The 20,522-nt window shown below is 47.4% G+C and overlaps 6 protein-coding genes across 6 annotated transcripts; 2 read left to right on the plus strand and 4 right to left on the minus strand.

Moving 5' to 3' along the window:
- Positions 1-8: 8 nt before the first annotated feature.
- E1B28_008737 (uncharacterized protein) lies at positions 9-4,728 on the minus strand (the record flags this gene model as incomplete). Its single annotated transcript, XM_043153566.1, has 21 exons — positions 9-219; positions 269-465; positions 513-737; positions 787-870; positions 919-1,124; positions 1,181-1,228; positions 1,283-1,343; positions 1,405-1,537; positions 1,591-1,721; positions 1,773-1,891; positions 1,942-2,070; positions 2,122-2,305; positions 2,359-2,478; positions 2,535-2,650; positions 2,703-2,992; positions 3,042-3,295; positions 3,347-3,505; positions 3,553-3,900; positions 3,951-4,134; positions 4,186-4,391; positions 4,447-4,728. 21 exons carry the CDS (start codon positions 4,726-4,728, stop codon positions 9-11), a joined length of 3,687 nt encoding a protein of 1,228 aa, XP_043008850.1.
- Positions 4,729-4,789: 61 nt separating this feature from the next.
- Positions 4,790-9,185, plus strand: E1B28_008738 (uncharacterized protein; the record flags this gene model as incomplete). The annotated part of the gene is made up of 24 exons (XM_043153567.1): positions 4,790-5,287; positions 5,347-5,433; positions 5,487-5,581; positions 5,636-5,761; positions 5,813-5,973; positions 6,035-6,060; positions 6,122-6,213; positions 6,270-6,370; positions 6,440-6,746; positions 6,794-6,926; positions 6,981-7,208; positions 7,260-7,286; positions 7,334-7,379; positions 7,426-7,481; positions 7,532-7,596; positions 7,651-7,732; positions 7,785-7,913; positions 7,960-8,129; positions 8,180-8,241; positions 8,296-8,352; positions 8,402-8,538; positions 8,601-8,814; positions 8,872-8,989; positions 9,043-9,185. The coding sequence occupies 24 exons, from the start codon at positions 4,790-4,792 to the stop codon at positions 9,179-9,181; spliced, it is 3,156 nt and encodes a 1,051-aa protein (XP_043008851.1). The 3' UTR covers positions 9,182-9,185.
- On the minus strand, positions 9,168-13,384 carry E1B28_008739 (uncharacterized protein; the record flags this gene model as incomplete). The annotated part of the gene is made up of 13 exons (XM_043153568.1): positions 13,015-13,384; positions 12,425-12,961; positions 12,201-12,372; positions 11,963-12,147; positions 11,715-11,899; positions 11,477-11,654; positions 11,316-11,427; positions 11,080-11,261; positions 10,918-11,025; positions 10,634-10,864; positions 10,225-10,576; positions 9,591-10,174; positions 9,168-9,542 (listed from the first exon to the last, which is right to left on the minus strand). The coding sequence occupies exons 1-13, from the start codon at positions 13,288-13,290 to the stop codon at positions 9,168-9,170; spliced, it is 3,477 nt and encodes a 1,158-aa protein (XP_043008852.1). The 5' UTR covers positions 13,291-13,384.
- Positions 13,385-14,132: 748 nt separating this feature from the next.
- Positions 14,133-14,969, minus strand: E1B28_008740 (uncharacterized protein). The gene is made up of 2 exons (XM_043153569.1): positions 14,729-14,969; positions 14,133-14,672 (listed from the first exon to the last, which is right to left on the minus strand). Exons 1-2 carry the CDS (start codon positions 14,867-14,869, stop codon positions 14,268-14,270), a joined length of 546 nt encoding a protein of 181 aa, XP_043008853.1. The 5' UTR covers positions 14,870-14,969; the 3' UTR covers positions 14,133-14,267.
- Positions 14,970-15,283: 314 nt separating this feature from the next.
- E1B28_008741 (uncharacterized protein) lies at positions 15,284-18,197 on the minus strand (the record flags this gene model as incomplete). Its single annotated transcript, XM_043153570.1, has 12 exons — positions 15,284-15,735; positions 15,785-16,017; positions 16,067-16,167; positions 16,223-16,332; positions 16,385-16,534; positions 16,593-16,601; positions 16,658-16,675; positions 16,735-16,934; positions 16,989-17,106; positions 17,165-17,250; positions 17,305-17,717; positions 17,769-18,197. 12 exons carry the CDS (start codon positions 18,195-18,197, stop codon positions 15,284-15,286), a joined length of 2,319 nt encoding a protein of 772 aa, XP_043008854.1.
- A 136-nt stretch (positions 18,198-18,333) lies between these two features.
- E1B28_008742 (uncharacterized protein) lies at positions 18,334-20,416 on the plus strand (the record flags this gene model as incomplete). The annotated part of the gene is made up of 2 exons (XM_043153571.1): positions 18,334-18,567; positions 18,625-20,416. 2 exons carry the CDS (start codon positions 18,334-18,336, stop codon positions 20,254-20,256), a joined length of 1,866 nt encoding a protein of 621 aa, XP_043008855.1. The 3' UTR covers positions 20,257-20,416.
- Positions 20,417-20,522: the final 106 nt, after the last annotated feature.

Raw genomic sequence — 20,522 nt, forward strand, 5'->3', positions numbered from 1 at the left:
CCTTATTTCTATTGCTCATATATGTATATATTAGTTCTGTTGGAGGTGAGGCAACCCAATCGCTCCACGAATTCATCCTGACTGTATCTGTTCCTATAGGCATACGGGTCTCTCTTTACAACGCGGTCACGGAGGAGCAAACCGACAAGCTCGTTCAATACATGAAGAGAATTATTGCAGCTCAGTAAACCATATGGTGGGTTAGCAAGAACCAACAAGCTATTGTTATATTAGAAATTACATGAATTAAGACATGCGTACTACATACGTACTACGTCCCCCGCGTGGAAGGATCACTATAGTCTCTGCGCCATGTATTTGATGCGTCTCAGTGCTAGGCATCGCCAGTGAACCCATGGTTATTTCGTCGGTCAATGGCAACGCCGAAATGGCGACTTGAGGGAGAGCGAACTCTCCGTGGTGAAGGGCCACCAGAGTGATCGGTATGGTGAATGTAGCATTATCCTGTGAGATTTTAGTTTCACTTTCGACCGACGAAAGGTTGACCTCACCATTGCGACAAAATTGCCGCGTTTTCTACCGCTGATTAGCCACTCTCTCACCATCTCTTCTACATCGTATTGCATCACGTATTGCCGTTGTTGATCACCGTGACTGGATCCCCAGTGGAATGAGGTGTGTATGTTGATGGTAGCCGGAATAGGTTGACCGGCGTAGATCGGCTTCGAGTTCGTCAGCAAATCTGGGTAGATCTTGAGGCTGACAGCAGCCACAATCTTGGAGCGTCATCAGCCAACTGGAGGTAACGACAAATCTGGCACGAACATTCTTGTGGGGGACGTCAACAGGTATCCTGACCGTGCGCCAAAAGCCTTCAGGTGCGCTGGAATGTCGATGTGCCAACAAAGCCTGGACATGCAATGAGAGGCAGAATTTGGTGCATTCTACGATACACACCTCCTTTATGTGCTTGACCAGGTCGATAAGATGCTCGAGCCCTTCATCATGTGAAGGCAACGCCAACTCCCCAGTTATCTCGTAGAGCTTTACCCAGCTCGAGTTCAATTCCAGCGACTTCAGGAGACTTTCCACCACAGTCTCCCGTTCTGATACTAGACTAGGTGCAATCTTGTCAACTACCGTGGAAATCACTGCCTCTACCTCTGATGAGAAACCGAGTCTGAGTCTCTTTTTGGCTTTGACGGATGGAGATGCTGACCTTCCCGTAACGTACGGTATTTGATACATAGAGACAAAGGCTCTTTGACTAGAAAGAGACATTTGAGTTCATGACTCCTTCACAGATATTGAGAGATCTAACCAGGCCCATCAGGCGAGTTGATTTGAAATATATAATCTACTGGTTGAGATGTCTTGACTGTCTATCGAAACACCCGTCAGATTGTAACCTTTAGAAAAGGAGGGTGTGAGAGGCGAACGTACATACACCGGCCTCCTCGAGGCGCAATCAATCACTTCGACGTCAGTTTCCAAACCAGGAGGAATTTCCAGCTGGGCATCTGCTATCCGGACATGTTGATGGTTCGTTGTCGTTACCGTAAACTTCGAGAAGAGTCTGCCCCGACAAAAAAATGAGCGGAAGGACGTCGTCGTTGCGACCTGACGGACCGTTTGCCTCTGAAAAAGTCCTCCACGTTAACGGAGATAGGTAAAGTTATCGATACAGTGCTGTATATTTTCAACGATCTTGTGATGCCAGGCTCAGCCTCTGTTACATATTCTGCTTCAGCAGTGATTTTCTGGATACCGAGTCTTCAGCAGATACAACTGAAGAAAGTGGCGCGCCATACGATAGCTTGAATTCCTGAAGCATGTGAGTGGGGTAAAAGGAGTTCTATATGTTGACTGTCTTGCATGTTTTGAAATGCAAGGTGATCGCTTGACTTTTCAAGGGCGATAGCTTGCTCCCCTGAACAACGAGGTTGGTGTCCAAACATTTCTGCAGAAGTGAAGACTTACCGGACACGAGTCGAGCGTCATACATGTGAAATTTAACAGCGGAGGAAGACAGCCGGAACGAAGCCCTTATCACTTTATTTCTCCCAGAACAAATTTTCATCGAGAGCCTTGGCGTTCCGTCAAGTTGCACTGAATAGATCGTTCTCAGTATGGTTACGAGCAGAGACAAGAGGACCCTACCCTCCAAGGGCGGACAGATATCAAGATTGAATGCCTGGGTGTCTCGGGGAATTTTGACCAACATTGGTCGCGAAAACCTCGAGCCCCTGCTCGAGCTAGAAGACTTGCGGTGGGACCATTGGAGGAGAAGCGATCCAAGGCGAATCTCACTACTGTCAACAATGAAAGTACCGGAGGATGGGGTCTAAGGACAAAAGTGAGCACAAGTCATGCGTGTGGAGGTGTGACCATGATTACCGGACAGAAGAGCCTCAATCTAGATTTTCCAGCACTAAGGGAACAGGGTCCAGAGCTATATACTAGTTGCTCCGATTCTTGACCAATAAGAGTGACATGAAGGTCAGTGGCAGAAAGCGGCTGCAGAGATAGAAGGCATCAGTAGGACGAACGAAAGTACCACCGAAACACAATACACAAGGTAGGAGATTGAGGACCGTCGCTTCTAAGTACGAGCCATCTTTGGATCCAGCAAGTTCTGCCGAAGGAGTGACTTCCACGGAGAAAGCAGGATGGTCAGGGTGGTGCAGATCTAGATACCGATCATGTAACACGAACGTGAGTTTTTAGAAAGTATTGCGTACCTTCCTGTAGTTCGCTTGCCGCTATTATCAGCTGTTCCAAAAGATGAGAGATGTAGGTAACTTGATCCTTTGCCGATATTAATAACTCTGCCCCCGCACTTTCGGCGTAAGCTTTCATAAAGGACAATAGGATATGTATCCATTCTCGATCTCGAGGTCGGTCCAGGGATGCATGCGTTTCTAATGCGAGGTAAAGTGCAGAAGATTCTAAAGAGGTCCACAAGTGTAGGGCATAATGCGCGGGAAGAGAGGTGTACGTGTTGAGCGCAGCATCCAATCGGCCTCGGTGACTTGATATGGAGTGAGGGCAGATTCAAGAAGTGGAATCGAGAGTCTTACATATCTAGAGCCGCTATGCTGCCATGCAGTTTGAGGGCAAACTTTCGACGGCCAGCTTTGGCGTAAAGGTCAATGGCGCGGGTCGTAATTAGAATGTACAAGTCATAAAAGGTCTCTTTGTCCTTGAGGGTAGCCAAAAGTTGCGCATTACTGATCTGGCCAGCGGACGAACCATACTTTCCGTGAGAAGCCAAAGCGCTCGAAAAGGGCGGGTTTCTGGGAAGATGCCCTACTTCGATCCCGATGGCATCGAGCTAGTTGCGAAAGTCAGACTTAGAGCCGTCGAACGATCGAATTCACCTGACCTGATTGCGCGCCAGTTGTATCAATTCCGCTTTGCCAGCATTGTACAGAGATATGCTAGGATCCAAGCCAAGCTCAGCGACCCAAAGATCGCATTGCTCCACTACACTGAGTGCAGAAGAGTATATCCAGGATTCCACGAAGAAGGGAGGTAACGTTACCTTCGAGGGGTCAATAAATATCAAGAGGGAATACAAAAAGTTTATACCTCCACCTCATACAACCTCCGGCCAAATGCGCCTAAAAATCCCCCTACCTTAGTACAAACTTCGAGTATACGACCGGAATTTGCGAAAAGTTCGCATTGGCGTGCGAGCAAGTATAGTCGCAGATCAAAAACAGATATCGTGTTTGCAAGGATCAAGTCGCGATATGGTTTTTTCGAAACAGACAACAGAGGTGCTGAGTCGTCCTTAGGATCGGGTGTTATGAACGTTCCAAACCAAGATAAGTTTTTCTCTTTCAAGACCTGATGAAAGGTGTCCTCCAATTCATCGTATTGCACTAATGCTTCGTCGTGTAACTTGACACCTCCAAACGATCTTGCCAAGCTTTCCTATGAAAACGTCATCCACAAATGTTGGGTAGAGGTTGAAGACGACGAACCTTGAGAATGAAAAATGTGCAAAAGTTCCATCCGGGCATCTGTCTTTGGCCTTCCGATCTCTTCACTTCTTCTTCCCTCTGATTTACAGAGGACTGGAAAGCGAGTAGCACGCCGTCCTTGATCTTATTTATCACCTCTCCCCAGACAGCCGGGTTGTCTATCGTCAACAACAACTGCACACATCTAGTCAAGAGTGAGAGTCTTTTCAGGCAATAGGAAGGACCATGAACTGACCGCTCTCGCTTTTCTGAGTTAAAGTCAGCTCGTATCTTGTCTAAGACTGAACCCTTCAATTGGAAGAAGTTGCCGCTAGGAGCTTTCGCGTCGGGTCGTACGACGTGCAATATGAGCCATTCCTGGTTCTTTCTCGAGGTCACCATAGAGTGCCAGTCCTTGATCTGCTTCTTCACAATGGATCTGTAGCCTTCGAGATCCGTGTTCTGACAAGATGTTCTGAGATTCAGCCCTCAGAGAAACGGTGAAAGCGCGACGCACATCACATGAAACAATATAGATGTTCAGCAATGGCTTTTCCAATAATGTCATTGGTACTTGAGAAGTATGTTCATCTCGCACGGTGTCAAGATGGACCAAGGAAACGTCGAGCTCTTGTATCGTGACAATAGATGACCGTGAAGGTGACTTCCAATGAAGGTTGCGCAGTGGAAGATGAGAAAGAAGGGTACTGTGAATTTGAGACCATGTCGATGAGGACAAGAACGGCTGAGGAGCGGTATAAGAGATAGTAATGCTCCTTCGAGTCTTGGTCGCGTCCATCCCACATGCGAGCACGAGGGCAGGTGCCTCTAAGTTTGATTCCCGCCATCATCCCCCGCAAATGTCACAAAGTAGTGGCAAGCAAACGGTCTTATCCTCATACTTCAGTTCTCAACCTTCATCGTCCGCGGACCAACAACAGAATTCCAAGAAACGCCTCAACTCAGATATAATCGACCTAACGAGTGACTTGTCCGACGAACCTGACGAACTCCCGCCAACTAAGCGAACGAAGACTGTACCTGCTCAAAATACTTGTTCGAAACACTCCTCCACCATTGTCACAGATCACTGGCGCTATGACCCATCACTCACAAAGCCTTCCACAGATGTGTCAAGTAGTCACGTAGCTCGACATGAGGCGTTCAGGGAAAAGTTGTTGTTAGAGAATAAGAAAGCGTCTCTGTTCAGATCTTCGTCTCTTGATGAAGCCGGGGAGGGCAATAATGCACCTATCCGACCTTTCCCGGAGTTTCCAAAGAAAAGCGGTGGACGAGGCACGAAAAAGCCGGCAGAAATTGGACCAAGCGGCGAGCCTTATACTCCTCTTGAAAAACAAGTATACATCGGTTCAGTGCTTTCCTGCCCTTCCAAAGTGACATCTTTCTCTTTTTGTAGGTGCTTCAACTACAGAGGGATAACGTTGGGACCTTGTTGATGGTCGAAGTCGGATATAAGTACAAATTTTTTGGTGACGACGCAAAGGTGAACATCCTTTGTCGTTTCATCTAAACTTATTATTTCTTACGATCGGTCAGATAGCGTCTCAGGAACTGGGTATCGTATGCTTCCCCGACCGCAACTTCATTGTAGCATCTGTTCCCACTCATCGCTGGGAAATACACTTGAAGAAGTGCGCCCTACGTGTTGGTAACTGTTTGATAATTGAACTGAATCTCAAAAACAGGCTGTTGAGCAAAGGGCACCGAGTAGGAATCGTCAATCAGGCGGAAACAGCGGCCTTGAAAAAAATCAGCGATAACCGGAATGCACCTTTCGAGAGAAAACTTCACCGGCTGTACACTGCAGCCACGCAAGTAGTTTTTAACTTTGAAATCTATACATTTACCTAACAGCGTTTCAGTTTCGTTGACGATCTAAGCTCGGTCGACGACGTCGAAAAATACGCCCCTCCACCGATTCTGTGCATAATTGAAGACTCCAACGCAGGAAACGGTCAGGTTATACTCGGATTGATTGCCATTAGCCCAAGCACCGGCGATGTTATATGGGATGAGTTCGAAGGTGTGCTATATCTTTCCTCAGCATAATGTGATATTGATGAAGTACTCTGGGATGAACAAAGATGTACTTATGAGACTCGAGTTAGAGGTACAAATTTTTTCCATGACTCTTGGTTCGTTTTGCTTCTCATCTTATTTTCTGACATTAGACGCGGTTAGAGCACCTACGACCCACAGAAATACTTGTTCCACGTGGAGGTCTTACACAACCCACGAAGAAGGTGTTGGCCCACCTTCCCGGGTGAGATCACTTTTGTTCGACATTGGCACATGACTCTTCCTGAAATGCTTGAGTAGGAACGTTCGCCTAGAGTGTTACGGAGAACAAATGTCCTACACGGATGCGTTCGCATTCGTATCGAACTTTTATTCTGCTGCAAGCGAATCAGAAAGGACAGGTCCGCCTTTCTTCATTATTGTTCCACTCGGAATCGCTTCTAATGCCATAATGCCAAAACTTACAATAGGAAAACTATTAGCAGCGGTTTCGGGTTTTCCAAGACGCGTTGTTATCGCACTTGCACAAACAATCAACTACTTAAAAGCTTTCGACATCGCGGATACCCTAGTGGAAGCTAATTTTTTCGAACGTTTTACGGCTCACTCCCGCAATATGGTTTTGGCCGCCAATACACTGCACAACCTTGAAATTTTCAAAAACGAGACGGACGGTACCGTTTACGGCTCACTTTTGTCCGTCTTGGATCACACAAAAACTAAGTTCGGTGCTCGATTATTGAAGCGTTGGGTCGGCCAACCGTTAACAAATAAGACGTGAGGCCTAACCTAATATCGATACAAGTGTCGTGACTGTTCATTAGTGCTCTACAAGAACGAACTGATGCGGTTGAAGAAATTCTTTCCAGTCCTTCAGAGAAGTTGCTTACCCTCAGGCAAATTCTCACCAAACTGCCAGACCTTGCTAAGGGCCTAAGTCGTATTCATTACGGACAGGTATAATTCATTGGTCCCTCATCACACCCTGACCATGACCTGTAACATGACCAGTGCACACCAAAAGAACTTTCTGTATTGTTGCCGGCATTCAACAAAATAGGCAAGGCCTTCGAGTCGTTTTCTGACCCATCCCATTGTGGATTCGTTTCGACCACTCTGAACGATATCATCTTTGCTCTCCCTCAATTGAGAGAGCCGGTGCAAGGGTTACTGGATGCCATTTCTATCCCATCTGCTTCTGAAGGACGGAAGGAAGCACTATGGAAAGACGCAGAGAAGGTACAGACTCATGGACTCAACCAGACTCGGCGCTGACGTTGGTTTACCCAGTATCCGTATATTGAGGACTGTTGCGATGTTCGTGGGGATTTATTCGACCAGGCCCGCAGCTAACGGATTAGTAGCTATTGAGGATCTCTGAGGCAGAGCTCATGGACGAGCTTCAGTCTAGTAAGATCTAATCGATGCTACTCTGACCATGACTGACGATCCGTAGTTCGAAAATTATTGAAATTACCTTCGCTGGAATGGACTAGCGTTGCTGGGGAAGAGGTATGAGGTACGGCGAAGACAGTCGGCTCACCTCTCTAACTGGTTTCCAGTATCTGATAGAAATCAAGAACACCGATAAGCGTCCAATACCTCCCGCCTGGCCCCTCATTTCGAAGTGAGTTTCTTTGAGTGAATTCATAGTAAGGCAAATAACTAATTGGCCTTTCAGGACCAAGTACAGTTCAAGGTACAGACCACCAGAAGTAAAGAAAAAAATGGAAATTCGACTACAATATCAGGAAACTCTCCATGTTCTCGTCGCCTTCTGCTACCTACCGCGTCGATCCTGACCGTTTTTATCAGGCAGAATGCGAGCGGGCTTTCCGCTCCTTTTTATCCGAAATCACTGAATACTATGGGGTACTTCGAAATGCAATCAACAAACTCGCGATTGCAGACTGCCTATTCAGTTTAGCGCAGGTTGCATTCAAGGTAGAAGTCAAATTTCTAACAAAGAAGTCCACTCAACTTGTTACAGCCCAACTATGTGCGCCCGTCCTTCAGCGACACTGATGAACTAGAAATAGTTGACGGACGCCATCCAATGGTGGAAGTCATAAGATTAGATCCTTTCATCCCAAATACGATTCGTATGGGCTCTGATGAAACCCCCAGGAGTAAAATTGTCACTGGGCCTAACATGGGCGGGTTAGTCGCACAATCAAATCAAGTGGTGCCGATCTTACTTTCGCAAACAGAAAAAGCTCCTTCGTCAGAATGGTCGCCCTCATCGCCATCATGGCACAGATTGGGAGTTATGGTCAGCTACCGCGCTTATCTCGTGCCTGGAGCTTACCTCTTATGGTTTATTAAGTTCCCGCCGCATCTGCCAAGCTGAGCATGTTAGATGCGATCCTGACCAGGATGGGCGGTACGTGTACAATCGGGTAGCGAGCCCGTGATTCTGATTCCCTTATCAGCTTACGACGACTTGATTCGAGGTCGTTCAACCTTCATGGTAGAAATGTCAGAGACAAGTGATATCCTTGAGAGTGCGACTTCAAAAAGCCTCGTCATTCTTGACGAGCTTGGGCGAGGAACTTCGACTTTCGACGGGGTAGGCCGCATACGCCCCTACTCACAGAATTCAATCTTACACTCTTCCGTGGTCTGGCATAGATGGCGGTCGCAAGTGCAACTTTGCAGCATTTACTCCAGAAGATCGGTTGCAAGACCCTTTTTATCACTCATTATCCAATGCTTGCACTTGAGCTGAGCAAGAAATTTCCACGCCTTGTTGAAAATTTGCACATGGGATATACAACACAACCAAACGTAGATGGGTCTCGCAACATCACCTTCCTCTATGTTCTATCCACCGGCATTGCTACAGGTATCGAATGGCGTTCTAACAGCTCGGCGTTATCTCAATCTTCATACTTGTATTCAGAATCTTTCGGAATTGAATGCGGACGCCTAGCGAAACTTCCCGAAGATATTCTTCGTGCCGCTTCGGAACGAGCAGCAGTCATGAAATTGGAAATTGAACGTCGCATCTCGTTAGAAAGGTGACCGACCATTCACTTCGCGTGTTGCGTTTGCTAACTTGTATTCTTTGCAGGCTGTCTCTGGCAGTCAAGCGCATCCGTCGTTGTCTACAGAGCAAGAATGAGAAGGGAGTAAGAGCAGATCTATCGGCAGTTCTAGATTTGATAGAGGAGTTACGAGATAGTGATTACTCTATATCTACTCATGTATAAATTTCTTACGCTTGACCTTTTTACCATCAAGTGCAGATCCTTCATGAGATTTCCTGCGTTTTGAACCAGTCCCTACCGCAGCATCGAGGCGTGTTATTTGCCTGCACATTTGGACGGTACCTCTGAAACGAGTAGACTCCGCCAGGTGTTCGGACAGGGACGTCCATTCCATAGCATTCCATATTGTCTCCATTTCTGTAGGAAGCAACTTTCGTGTTTGGCGAGTGGCCGACAATGCGAGTTTGAGAATCTCTCTCATTTGTGGTGCGGTCATATTGAGTTTGCCGTCGCAAGCTTCGGATATGCAGCGGAGAAGTGTTTGTTGAAGCTTCTTCATGAAGTCTGAAACTTCCTCTGTTACCTACGAAATGATCAGTGGCGGGTAACAACAGGAGTGAAGACGGCATACATCCGTAGGCAAGTGAGCCACAATATTGTGGAGAAGCTGTAAGGCCTGACATCGCCTGTACGCATTCACTGCCTTCTGGGAAAGAGTCAAGATGTCATCTCGAAGACACCAAGCCTCGGACTGGAAACGACGCAAAAACCCGTCGAAGAAAACGTAATTGAGAGATGACCTCTTCTTCGTCAAGAAATCGGAAAGTGATCGACGATAAAGTCCAAGCACCTCTTGTATCCGTCCAGAATTTGCCATGAGACGAGACACGTAAATACTACAATCGCTTAATGTTGCCAGATACTCAGAGGAGCGAGCGTTTGTCGCTCGTTCATGGAGATCTTTCAACACAGCCGAAGCGACGTCAAGATCCGCATCCGAAGGCAGTTCTTTGTGCTTTCCAATCCTGTATCTGATGATACCTTGTGCCTTGTCCGAAAGTTGCTTTTCATCCGGCGTTGACCTCGTAGCGACGTCCACCAAAGGAAGGATCGTACGGAGGATGAGAGGGTTTGATGCTCTCTTTTTTAAAAAGATATCGACGAGATCGAGCACGCGGTTCTTGAAGTGAACAGCTTCTCGCTCAGCTCCTGCGTCTTTTAGCGTGTCATTTCAATGAATGATGGACGATGAGGGACCACTCAACCTTTTCCGTTCTTTTTCTCATTCAACCGCATTCTAAAGACCTCCGCCAAATGTTGGTCGATTTCCATCATCTGGTCGTCATCCATGAACACCTCCTCACTCTCATCGTCAGTTTCTCCAGTGGAAGCTTGAATTCCATTGACTGCAAGAGCCTCCATGATTTGTTGCCGAAGTTCTTCATCAGGTTCGTCGTTACTATCCTCGCCATCGTCTGAACTGCCATCAGCGGACGAAGAGTCAGTCTCGTCTTCTTCTTCTTCTTCTTCTTCTTCTTCACCTGCCCCATCCGAGTCTGGCGGATTGGCATCGTCCGTTTCCTCATCATCTTCAGATGGATCCCTCTTGCGGAGTTGCTACGTTCGTAATGATATAGGTTAATCAATGGACCGGGATCAACAGACATTACTTACATCCAATACGAGATCAATCGTGGACTCCTTTGCAGCCGATGAAATCAACGAGAAAGCTTGATTCCCTGCAGCACGCATAAATGCGGTGGATCGTTCCAAAAAACCGATGATGACGTCGGCGAAAACATCGATGGGTTCATGTTGCGGTTCTTCCTGGCCCAAGGACTTCCTCCCCTTCTTTTGCTTGTGTTTGTCCAGCGAAAACATGCGGGCAGCGGCATCTAAGGATTCCTGGAGCCACCAATAGCGTCAGTCAAGGAAAATAGACGGCTTGAGTTACGTACTTCAAGAGGAATTGTGAACTCTTCGTCTTCTGCACAATACTGTTGTACCATACACGCCGAGAGCAGCAGCTCAGTACCTCCTGCAATTTCCGTCTCACTATCGGGTACCTATATGCTCATATTAGTCCACATATTGGAGCGGTTTGTGGAATTACGACAAACCGTTTTCAGTTTTGCGACAACTTGCTTCGCCTTCTCATGTAGTGCATTAACTTCTTCATCTATATCAACAAGCGGCGTGACATGTCTTGTGTCAGCGCGAAGATCTTGAATGATGGCTAGGACCTTGGAAACCCAAAACTCTCTGTCGGACGTTACGCCAAATGCCTTTACTTTCGAGTTGCCTGAATCAATAACTCAGCCTCAGATCGGTAGGGGTCGTCACAGAATCCATGCACCTTCTTGTACAACGCTTGCCTGACTAGTGAGGTCAGAAAGACAGCTCAACAACTTTTCTCGACAGTGGCGACGGAGCTCATCTGAAAACAGAGGTTTCGGAGGTTTCCTTAACTAGACCACGAGGTCAATACCCATTTCCATACAGAAGTTGCGAACTCACACCAATGAAATGGCTATTTTCCCTCCTCTTCTTTACGACGAAGAGGCCATTGAGCACCAGCCAGTTCAGCGCCTCTAGAACCCATTCGTTGTCCTTGGCAATTGCCCCATTCCGTATCAAGGCAGACAACTGATCGATGACCCATTGTCGGCGTGAGTTGTTGGTTTCGATGCTAACACTACAGCCGATAGGAAGACATGTAAATGGAAACTACTCAACATACTGGAAAATGACATACGCGTCGTCATTAGCTTGCTGGAGTAAGTGTTGAATATATTGTTTTATAGCCGCAGTGTCCATCGTCGTTAGAATTTTTTCCACAGTTTTCGTTCTTGTGAGTCTATCAAACTGTTGACTCCCATGTACGCCGGTCAACTGCAGTATAAGAGAGAATCCGAGTTTCGGATTGTTTTCGACGAATTTCTGAACCTCTGTCAGCTACAGAAGACATGAGATGCTGTATCGCAAGCCGTTAGAGATACGCACCGTCTGCGTGGCGATTTTGTTGAGATGTCGGTCTTTTTTAGAGAGGTGGTTGATCCACGTTCTCATGAAGTTTTTGGAAAATAGCATTGGCATGAGATCTTCGCCCACTCGGACTAGTGACCTTTGGAATACTTGGAAGCCCCAGTACTTCCTTTCGATTGAAGAATTCGCGGAGAACAGATTTTCTAAAGATCTCAAGGAAGTGAGATAATGGTAGGGATAGGGGAAAAAAACGTGCCGTCGACCACTATTCGGAAGAACTCTGGAAAGTTACTCTTCTTCTGTGTTTCAAGGTTCGAGCTGGGAATTAGAGTATCTAATATGATATCCCACGCAAAATGCAGCTGTGGCTTCCAAGAACCTGTAGAACTATTTTGTACGTCTCCGGATTCATCTTCGACTCCTGCTTCCTACAGATAGACATGGTTAGCTCAAGGTATGACAACGTACGAAAATATCAACCTTGAGAATCAGTGCGATAGTTTGTAAATTGCTATTGTTCAGCAAATCACGATCTTTGAATGTCGGCGAGAGCAACGGCCGCCAGTTGACATGCCATCCCAGTTTCTGTATCTTCAATGACAACGCAATTTTTTCCGGCGACCAAGATTTGTTTTCTAAGAACAAAATTCTGACAGTAGCCTGGCAAGCTTCCTCCTTCCATTCGACTCGGGACTCATTCAGCGCGTCAATTGCCAAACCTATAGACCACCATGTACTTTCACGTAGCCAGGACTTCTTCTCCCCGAGAGAAACCAGCTGTGAAAGCAACTCGCTATAGCTTGATAGTGAGGATGCCTGTGTTGCAGAAGATGGAGATGTCGCTAGTGGCATCAATCGTACCAGTAACCCGGACTGTATGATCGACGTAAATCCAAAAAGGCGGGCGAACAAAATGTCTCGTTCTTCTTGCCCCGTGGAAGCTCCTTGCGCCTTCGTTATTTCGAGTATCAGTAAAGAAATTTGCGAACATGTAACAGTATCCAAACGAGATAGCAGCTTATCACAAATTTGATTATAATGACCTTGACTGGGTTGAAATGATGTCGTACCTCAGTAAGTGCCACTGAAAATCCCAATCTACTGCTTTCTATAGGACTAGCAAGCCCTCTTATGAGCCTCCTTAGTGAGTACGACACGTCCTGTGCGTTCATGACATCGAGGGTATCTATCTTCGTGGGCTCCACTTCTTCATCCGACGCTGGGCTAGGAGCTTTATGCTGATTTTGGAATTGCTCAAGAGCATAGATTAGCTTGACGGAAGCATCTAAACGTTCGTCCCGAGAAGCAGAGGAGAGATGCCAGAACAGAGGAAGAGTGGTGGCCATTTTTGCTGCACTGAACGAGCGCGACAAATTTTATGGCAAGAGAGAAGAAAATCTTATCCCCATATGGGTCAACCCGCGATTGGAATGAAAGTATTACAGCAGTTTGCAGAACTTAGGGCGCGCGCGATTTTTTTTTTCTCAGGCCGTGAAATACTGTCCAGCAGTCGCAACCGCTGCAGCTCACTCAGTTCTCGATAAACCGTAGTTATTATTGTAGTTCTGGATAGCTGTACTCAGTAGCTAGAGAATGACATTGATATCTTACGACAAAAAGACTCCCGTAGTGTTGTGCTCCTCAATGTCAAATTTTACCCTCATGCTGCCTTTTCTTTCATAACCAACATTATATCATGCCTCGAAAACCTCCAATTCAACGACTTCGGCGCCATTACTCCGCAGACCTCAAGATACGGGTCATATACCAGAAATATACCCTTGGTTTGAAGCCAACAAACATTGCAATCAACCTCGATATACCAGTCCGAGTAGTGCTGCGGGTCATTCAGATGTGGAACCGGCTTTTTGTGCCTTTCCTCTTTTCTTTGATGCAGTTTTCTTGGCTCTGGCCATAGCGTGAGATGTAGGTAATGGAAGGGTACTGGCAACAGCTCGTTTGGCTGCAATACGTGCCAGTTTACGCGCATCATTGGCCCGAAATGGGATAGAGCTGGATAGTGCATAAAATCATTGTCATTCCTTAACTATTGATTACCGCTATCCAGAACTACAGAAATATCTAGAATTGATTGAAGATTGAGCGAGCTACGACGTTGCGACTGCTGCCAGTGGGCAAATTTTTCATGGCCTGAGAAATAAAAAAAATTCCGCGCGCGCCCTAAGTTCTGCAAACTGCTGTAAAATGGTTACTTGACGCTCGTGGACTATGATACAAATTATTACTATGGCTTCTCTATCCTAGAAATCAGGAGACCGGCTGCTAAATCGTAAGTAGGTGGACCCTCGACCACCGCGGAAATCTAATCAAGGTGCACCGAATGGCCTTTGACTCCCAATCGACATTTTTCACAGTCCGCCCGGGGACCCATGGTAAACTTACGCCGAAGTGGTGAACTGGTGAACGACACTGGTGAGGTTGATATTGACATGCTACTGTCAGACAACGGAGTCGAGGAGCGAGTAAATATCAGGTGGGCGGCCGGCATGTCAGGGGTTGGAGGCTGAACACTGATACTAGGCGGAATGTGAGGAAAAGCGCGTGGTAGAGACTCGGATGAAGCGGAGTGTTCTACTGAAGTCGAATCGTGTTGTATACCATCCATAGGAGCATTATGGTTCGGGTAACCACGCAAACTCGAGTCAAAAGAAGTGTTTAATGGAGTAAGTTGCGGTTTTGAGGACACGGACGAGGGCGTGGCAATGAGCTTGAACAAAGCAATCAGAAAGAAGTATCTATCGTAGTAGAAACACCAGGACACACTTCGTTTCTGGTATCTGTAGCCATGACTGACCCTCCGATCTTGAGAGGGGCAGCTATTGTTAAGCCGCTGGCTTGTTGAACCCAATCTTCTGACGTACAACGACTGCTATTGCTGGATGCGCTGCCAGCGGGAAACGACATGGAGAGACTCGAGCGACAATCATCTTGAGGATTTGATATGAAACGCTGCTTCTGAACGCCAAAATGAACGTCAGAGGAAGTTAAGATGAGGAGACCAGGAGAAGCTCACAGCAGGCCGACTTTGGGAAATTGGGTCATCGGGGGAACGCGCGCGCTTACACGAAGGTTTAGGTCGCAGTGAGGACGAAGGCGAGGGGATATCGATTTCCATATGCATGGCTTTTTTCAAGTGGCTCTTGTAGGAGACGACAAAACAAATTTCGGTGATGGATGAGAGTAAGTCGCGACGGCCCGGTAAGTCAGTCAACAATTAAATCTACACCTTGCAAAACAATTCATGTAGCTCTATCTCTAAAGAGAATTACAGGCTTGGATTTACAAACAAAATCAACCAGCAAAGAGCACAACCAGCCTTTATCCCTGAATGTTCAGCCCTCCACGCGGCAATCTAGGCTCGCCTTCAACATAGGGCTCGCCCGTCTCGGCTCGAAGCATATCGTTCAGCCATGCACCGTGAGGAGACAACTTCACACCACGACTGTACATAACTGCCAGGTACATCCAAGCAGCTGCGTTACCGACAGTGCCAACTTCGTCAGACACATGTGCTTTCGCATATTCGCTCATCCTCTTGTGTAAAGTCTCGTCAGTGAAAAGATCGTACAAATGCTTCGCAACGGCAGCATTGTCACCAGGAGTGACCAAGAAACCGCTCTTTCCGTCCTCGATCTGGAGAGGGATACCTCCGGTCCGGCAGGCGACAATAGGAATTCCTGTATGGATAGCCTCGGAGACCTTGACTTCAAAGCCTTCACGAGTAGAAAGCTGGAGGGCAACCCTGGCGTTAGACATCAGGGCATTGAGCACTACATTGAGTCAGTCTTTATGGTCGAAAATAAAATCGTGGCATCTTACGCTGGTCACTGGGGGGCAACCTCATAACAACAATGTCCTTGGCATATTCCGAATACTTGGAGTAAATCAGTTGCATAGTCTGATCGTAGATAATGCTGGCATCTGGATCGTCTACTGCGCCGTGACCGCAAATCAAGAGTTGAGGGGTCTCGTCCTCGTCGAGGTTTGCGAGCAGTTTCCGAAGCCTAGCATAGGAATCGACGACGTTCGGAATACCTTTGCTCGGGTCAAACCTGGTAGTATTTTGTCAGTCAGATGTTAGCAAATGTCAACGATACAGACCTCGCAACCTGGACAATGTAGTCGCGGGCCGGCCACTTCAGTTCATTCATCTTGTCCTTTACGCAGAGGTTGCGGAACTCGCCCATGTAAAATGAAGAGTCCTGCCATATAGATGAAGATGAGGAGCTTCCCAATTCTCAATATCTACCGACGTACCCAAGGGTCAAGTTCCTTGTTGAGCCCATCGAGCCAGTCCGTCGCAGCACCAAGGAGAGCCAGTTTCTCGACGGGAACATCGTCAGGAACGAACTTATTCACGGGATGGCCTGATGTTACCTTCGTATCAGTATCGATTAGGCACTAGAATATTGCACTGACTGATGAAGAGGTCGGCAAGTTTGATATAACTCCACAAGTGCTTCCACACGCCCTCCTGAGGAGAACCTGGAACATGAACTAGGTCCGATCTAATTTCGATATGAGAACGATAGACGATCGGAAGTTCTGGTCGGACTTTGCGGATTAAACCTTAAGGAAATTTGCAGAAGTATTAAGAGCGAGCGCCACTCGAAAGAATCATATTCACCGATGAGACCTGTGGGACATGATAAGTATGGGGGATAGCGTTCAAGATCTTCATGATATACTCACCAACACATTGAGGATCGTCTGAATAGAGGGATTTAACCATCAACAACAATTGAGTTGACAGCTAGAATGTTTCATACCGATGAAAGCGACATCCACGCCACCAGGGGCAAGCGGTCCTCCCTCTGCTGTCCAGCGCAGGCCATTTTTCATGATCCATGCGTCGAAGGCTTCTTTAGCTTCATCGGTGAGGCGCAGATCAGGAGCAGCGACACCCTGCAGGATGTTGTGGTTGTTCTTTGTCGTCCGGAACACGCTCGGGGACGGGTTCGGGACGTACCTAAAAAATATGGCTCTCAATGAGGATGGCGCGATGAATTGAATTATCATGTACCAGGCAACATCCACATCAAGCAAGGTCAGGAATCTGATCAAAGCATGTCGCATCTGTTCAAAGCTTGAATACGGAATAAGGAACCAGAACGGAACTGGGCCTACCAAAGCAACACCACCTATGCGAATAACGTAATGGATGAGAGTGTATGGTGGCAGGAAGTATGCAAGAATTACCTCCTTGTGGAGTGGAGGAGAAGAAACCTATTTTGACATTCCTTTCTCGCAACTCATCAGCAAGTTTGTTCACGGCGTTCCAGGTACTGATTACACAACCTCAGGTGGTTTTCCCTTAGAGGAGTTAAATAACCACCTACCCCTGGCCCACAGTTTTTCTGTATTCAGTCAAATCGTCTAGGAGATGTATTTTGCCAGCTGCATCTACTGTGACTTGGTTACGCGGACCGATCGTAAGACGCGGATTGTTGTTGGGACCGAAGTGCATGATACACTTGCGAGCGGCCGAGTCAGCCTGTTCGTCAAGGGTACGAGGAATGGGAAGCATTCCAGCAACTCCCTGCGTGAGGTGAGGTGCCGCTGCTGCCGCGTTGTCAGCATCGACATATACAGTGGGTGTATCGGAACCAGATGGGACATAAGATCCGGTCGTGGACGAAATCCGGTGCTTGATATTGCGACTGGTGACAGAGTCGGTGTGGAAAGGTTTTATGTTAAACACGATGGGAACAATGTCCATATCGAGCCAAAGTCGCGTCGTCAAATTGGGAGACTGGAGAGCTATGATCAGAGACAGGTAGAGGACGAACAAAAATTATGATACCTCTCTCAGAAGCGAAAGGGTAATACCCGCACCCAAGAATTTGCACAGGTGTTCTTGCGAAAACTTACGCAGAGTCTCGAGGACCTTTTGTTCGATCGCCTTGCCAGTCTTTTCCGAGTTTCCTGGGGTCAAAGCAATAGACACAAACGAAAAGTCGGTGCTGTAGACTGAATCGTGAATCGATAGCGCGATCTCAAACGAAGTACCATTGTTGGTGGCACTTCCCGCAATACCTGCCCACATTGGCTGATGAGATGAAGATTCTGAGCCATCGGGAAGCGAAACAGGAGAAAAGTAACATACGGTGAGACTGGTATAGGCAGGGATCACCTGTGGCCTCTTGTTCTTGCTGTCGACGGCGACAGAAGAGAGACGACGCCTAACAGCAGCTGAAGGGATGGACTCAAAGTTTTGTGGTTGGGCTGCCATGGGTGAAGGTGAGAAAGAAAGAGGGGACAAAGTGCGAGGTTTACATAGTGCATGCAGTAAAAATACTGAAAAAGGAAGAACGCGCGGTAACCGAGATTCAGCGCGATAGGGTGATCACACTTCCGCTACGTCTGCCATGTCCATCACTGGCCCTCCTCCTGCTTGTCCTCAGTGCCCTCCTGGTTCTCCCCTCATAACCCAGGAATGTTCTCTTGTCTGCACCAATTGCGGCCACGTCTTGGAGAAAGACCCATCTTTTATCGATCCTGAACCTTCTAATTTAACGCCTCATTCCTCGCTTCTCAAGAGTTCTCGTTCCTCCTGGAACCTTGCCGGTCAGAACAAGGAAGTTACCCACAGAAGGAACATCGTAAGATCTTTTTTACATCTATTTTACCCTTAAGCCTCATTGTTTTCGGTTTGCCAGTATCTGATCAATGAATTTATCAAGTCTCTCGCACACGCCTTTTCTGTCCCTGGCATCGCACCCCGAGCTATCACACTATTCACCCAGGCCATGAGTACGGGCCAATTTAGTTGGGGAAACAAAGCCAAGGTCATTGCTGGCGTCTGCCTTTCCATAGCCCTCAGGGAGTCTCATCGGCCAGATTTTCTAGCCGACATCAGCTCACTCGTTGAACAACGCCTTACTCATATGAAACGATCCCTTGCATCTGTTTTATCTGTTCTTGGTATCATCCTCGTGCCCAGTGTGCCTCAGCAACACTTAACCACGTTGCATTCCCATCTGATTTCCATTCTCGAGTCTTCGCAACAAGAACAGGACCAACTTCCCTTTTCACTCGTCAGTGAGCTGAAACCCCTCTCAATCCGTTCTGCTGAGGAAACGGCACGCTCTCTGACTGATTTACTCGCCCGCGCTTCTTCGTATTCGGACCCCCTTGGTTATGCTGCAACCCCGACCGCTTGTGCGGTCTTCATACTCTCCCTCGAAGCAGAAGCGCGAGCAACGCTTTCAAACCTGAGTCATCTTGCTGCCTGTTTTGCTGCACGATTTAACATTGGCAAGGGTATCGTTATGCGATGCTATAAATCCCTGCAAGATGAGCTGGTTAGGTGGTCGGAAGAACTGAATTGGCTTGACGCCTACGACTCCAAACGGGGCCGAGCTAAAGTCGCGAAGAGGCTCCTGGTTGCTCGGGCGTTGAAAGACCTCATTACATGGAAGGACGATATTTGGAGACAAAAGATTACAGTTTCTGGGTGTCTCGCCATTGCCGAGTGCAGCAAATACAATGATGACTCTGAAACTCCTCTCGTAGAAAAATCAGAAAAATCTCTTGAGGAAGGTCCCTCCAGGAAACGAAGGAAACTCAACCATACTATCGGTGATGCAGCCCATTTTCTCGTTGATCCGCTCATTGGCCCTATACCCCACATTTTGAATTTCCACTCTACTCCCACTGATTCGCCCGAACCTCAGGATACCTTTCATCCTAAGCCCGAACAAGGCCGGAAGATTCCAGACGTCCTTCATCAACTTCCCTTGACTCATTGGCTCCTCGCATCATCCGCTCCCATCCATTCAGTGCGGCGATTACCCTCACGCTTACAGCTGCTTGCCGTAGCCCGCGGAGGCTCGAGCTCAGAGGAGATTACAGACTCGGAGCTCCTTACTGACGACGAATGGGAAACAATACGGCGAACATCTCCCGAAATAGAAGAACTTCTGGAACAATGGCGACTGGACGGAACGTTGGAGCACATACAAGCGGAGCCCCACAAATCTCGTAAATCCAAGGGCGTGGCGGAACCGAACGTCGGAGGAAAGGAAACAAAATCGAAGAGAATAAATTTCGATGCATTCGAACAATTCATGGGTTGTGAGGAAGAGAATCCACAGTTGTCGGCGTTTATGGGAATTGAGTCTGTAGAGCATCTCGAATGGGTGAATTTTGCGGATGTAGATGATGAGGTTCTGCATCCTGAGTCTACTAATGTTTCTATCCTTCGCAATACAGCCGAAGGCGAAGTGATAGACGACTGGCATCCGATGTCTCCTATTGGTGGATACGCGTCTGATAGAGATTGCGATTGAGTGGCAAAGGTGCTGGTTTTTCCTTGCTTTTGGACTCATCAAAGTCCATTTGCCCAGTCGATAGTCTCAAGCATGTAAGTACGACTGTTAGAGATGAACGGGCTTATTGTTCTTTTTCTCCCCTCGGATGTGATGGAAAGTCATGAAGGTTTCTCCCGTTCTCAACGTACCCAAGGCACGAGGCTTTCCCCCCTTCATCTTGGTAAGCACCGATTTTTGCTCATCATTCTTACTTGACATTTTACCGCAGCACGCGTAGTTCATCA

Source organism: Marasmius oreades, chromosome 5 (assembly GCF_018924745.1).
Source record: "Marasmius oreades isolate 03SP1 chromosome 5, whole genome shotgun sequence".
In the NCBI taxonomy this organism is placed as follows: domain Eukaryota; kingdom Fungi; phylum Basidiomycota; class Agaricomycetes; order Agaricales; family Marasmiaceae; genus Marasmius; species Marasmius oreades.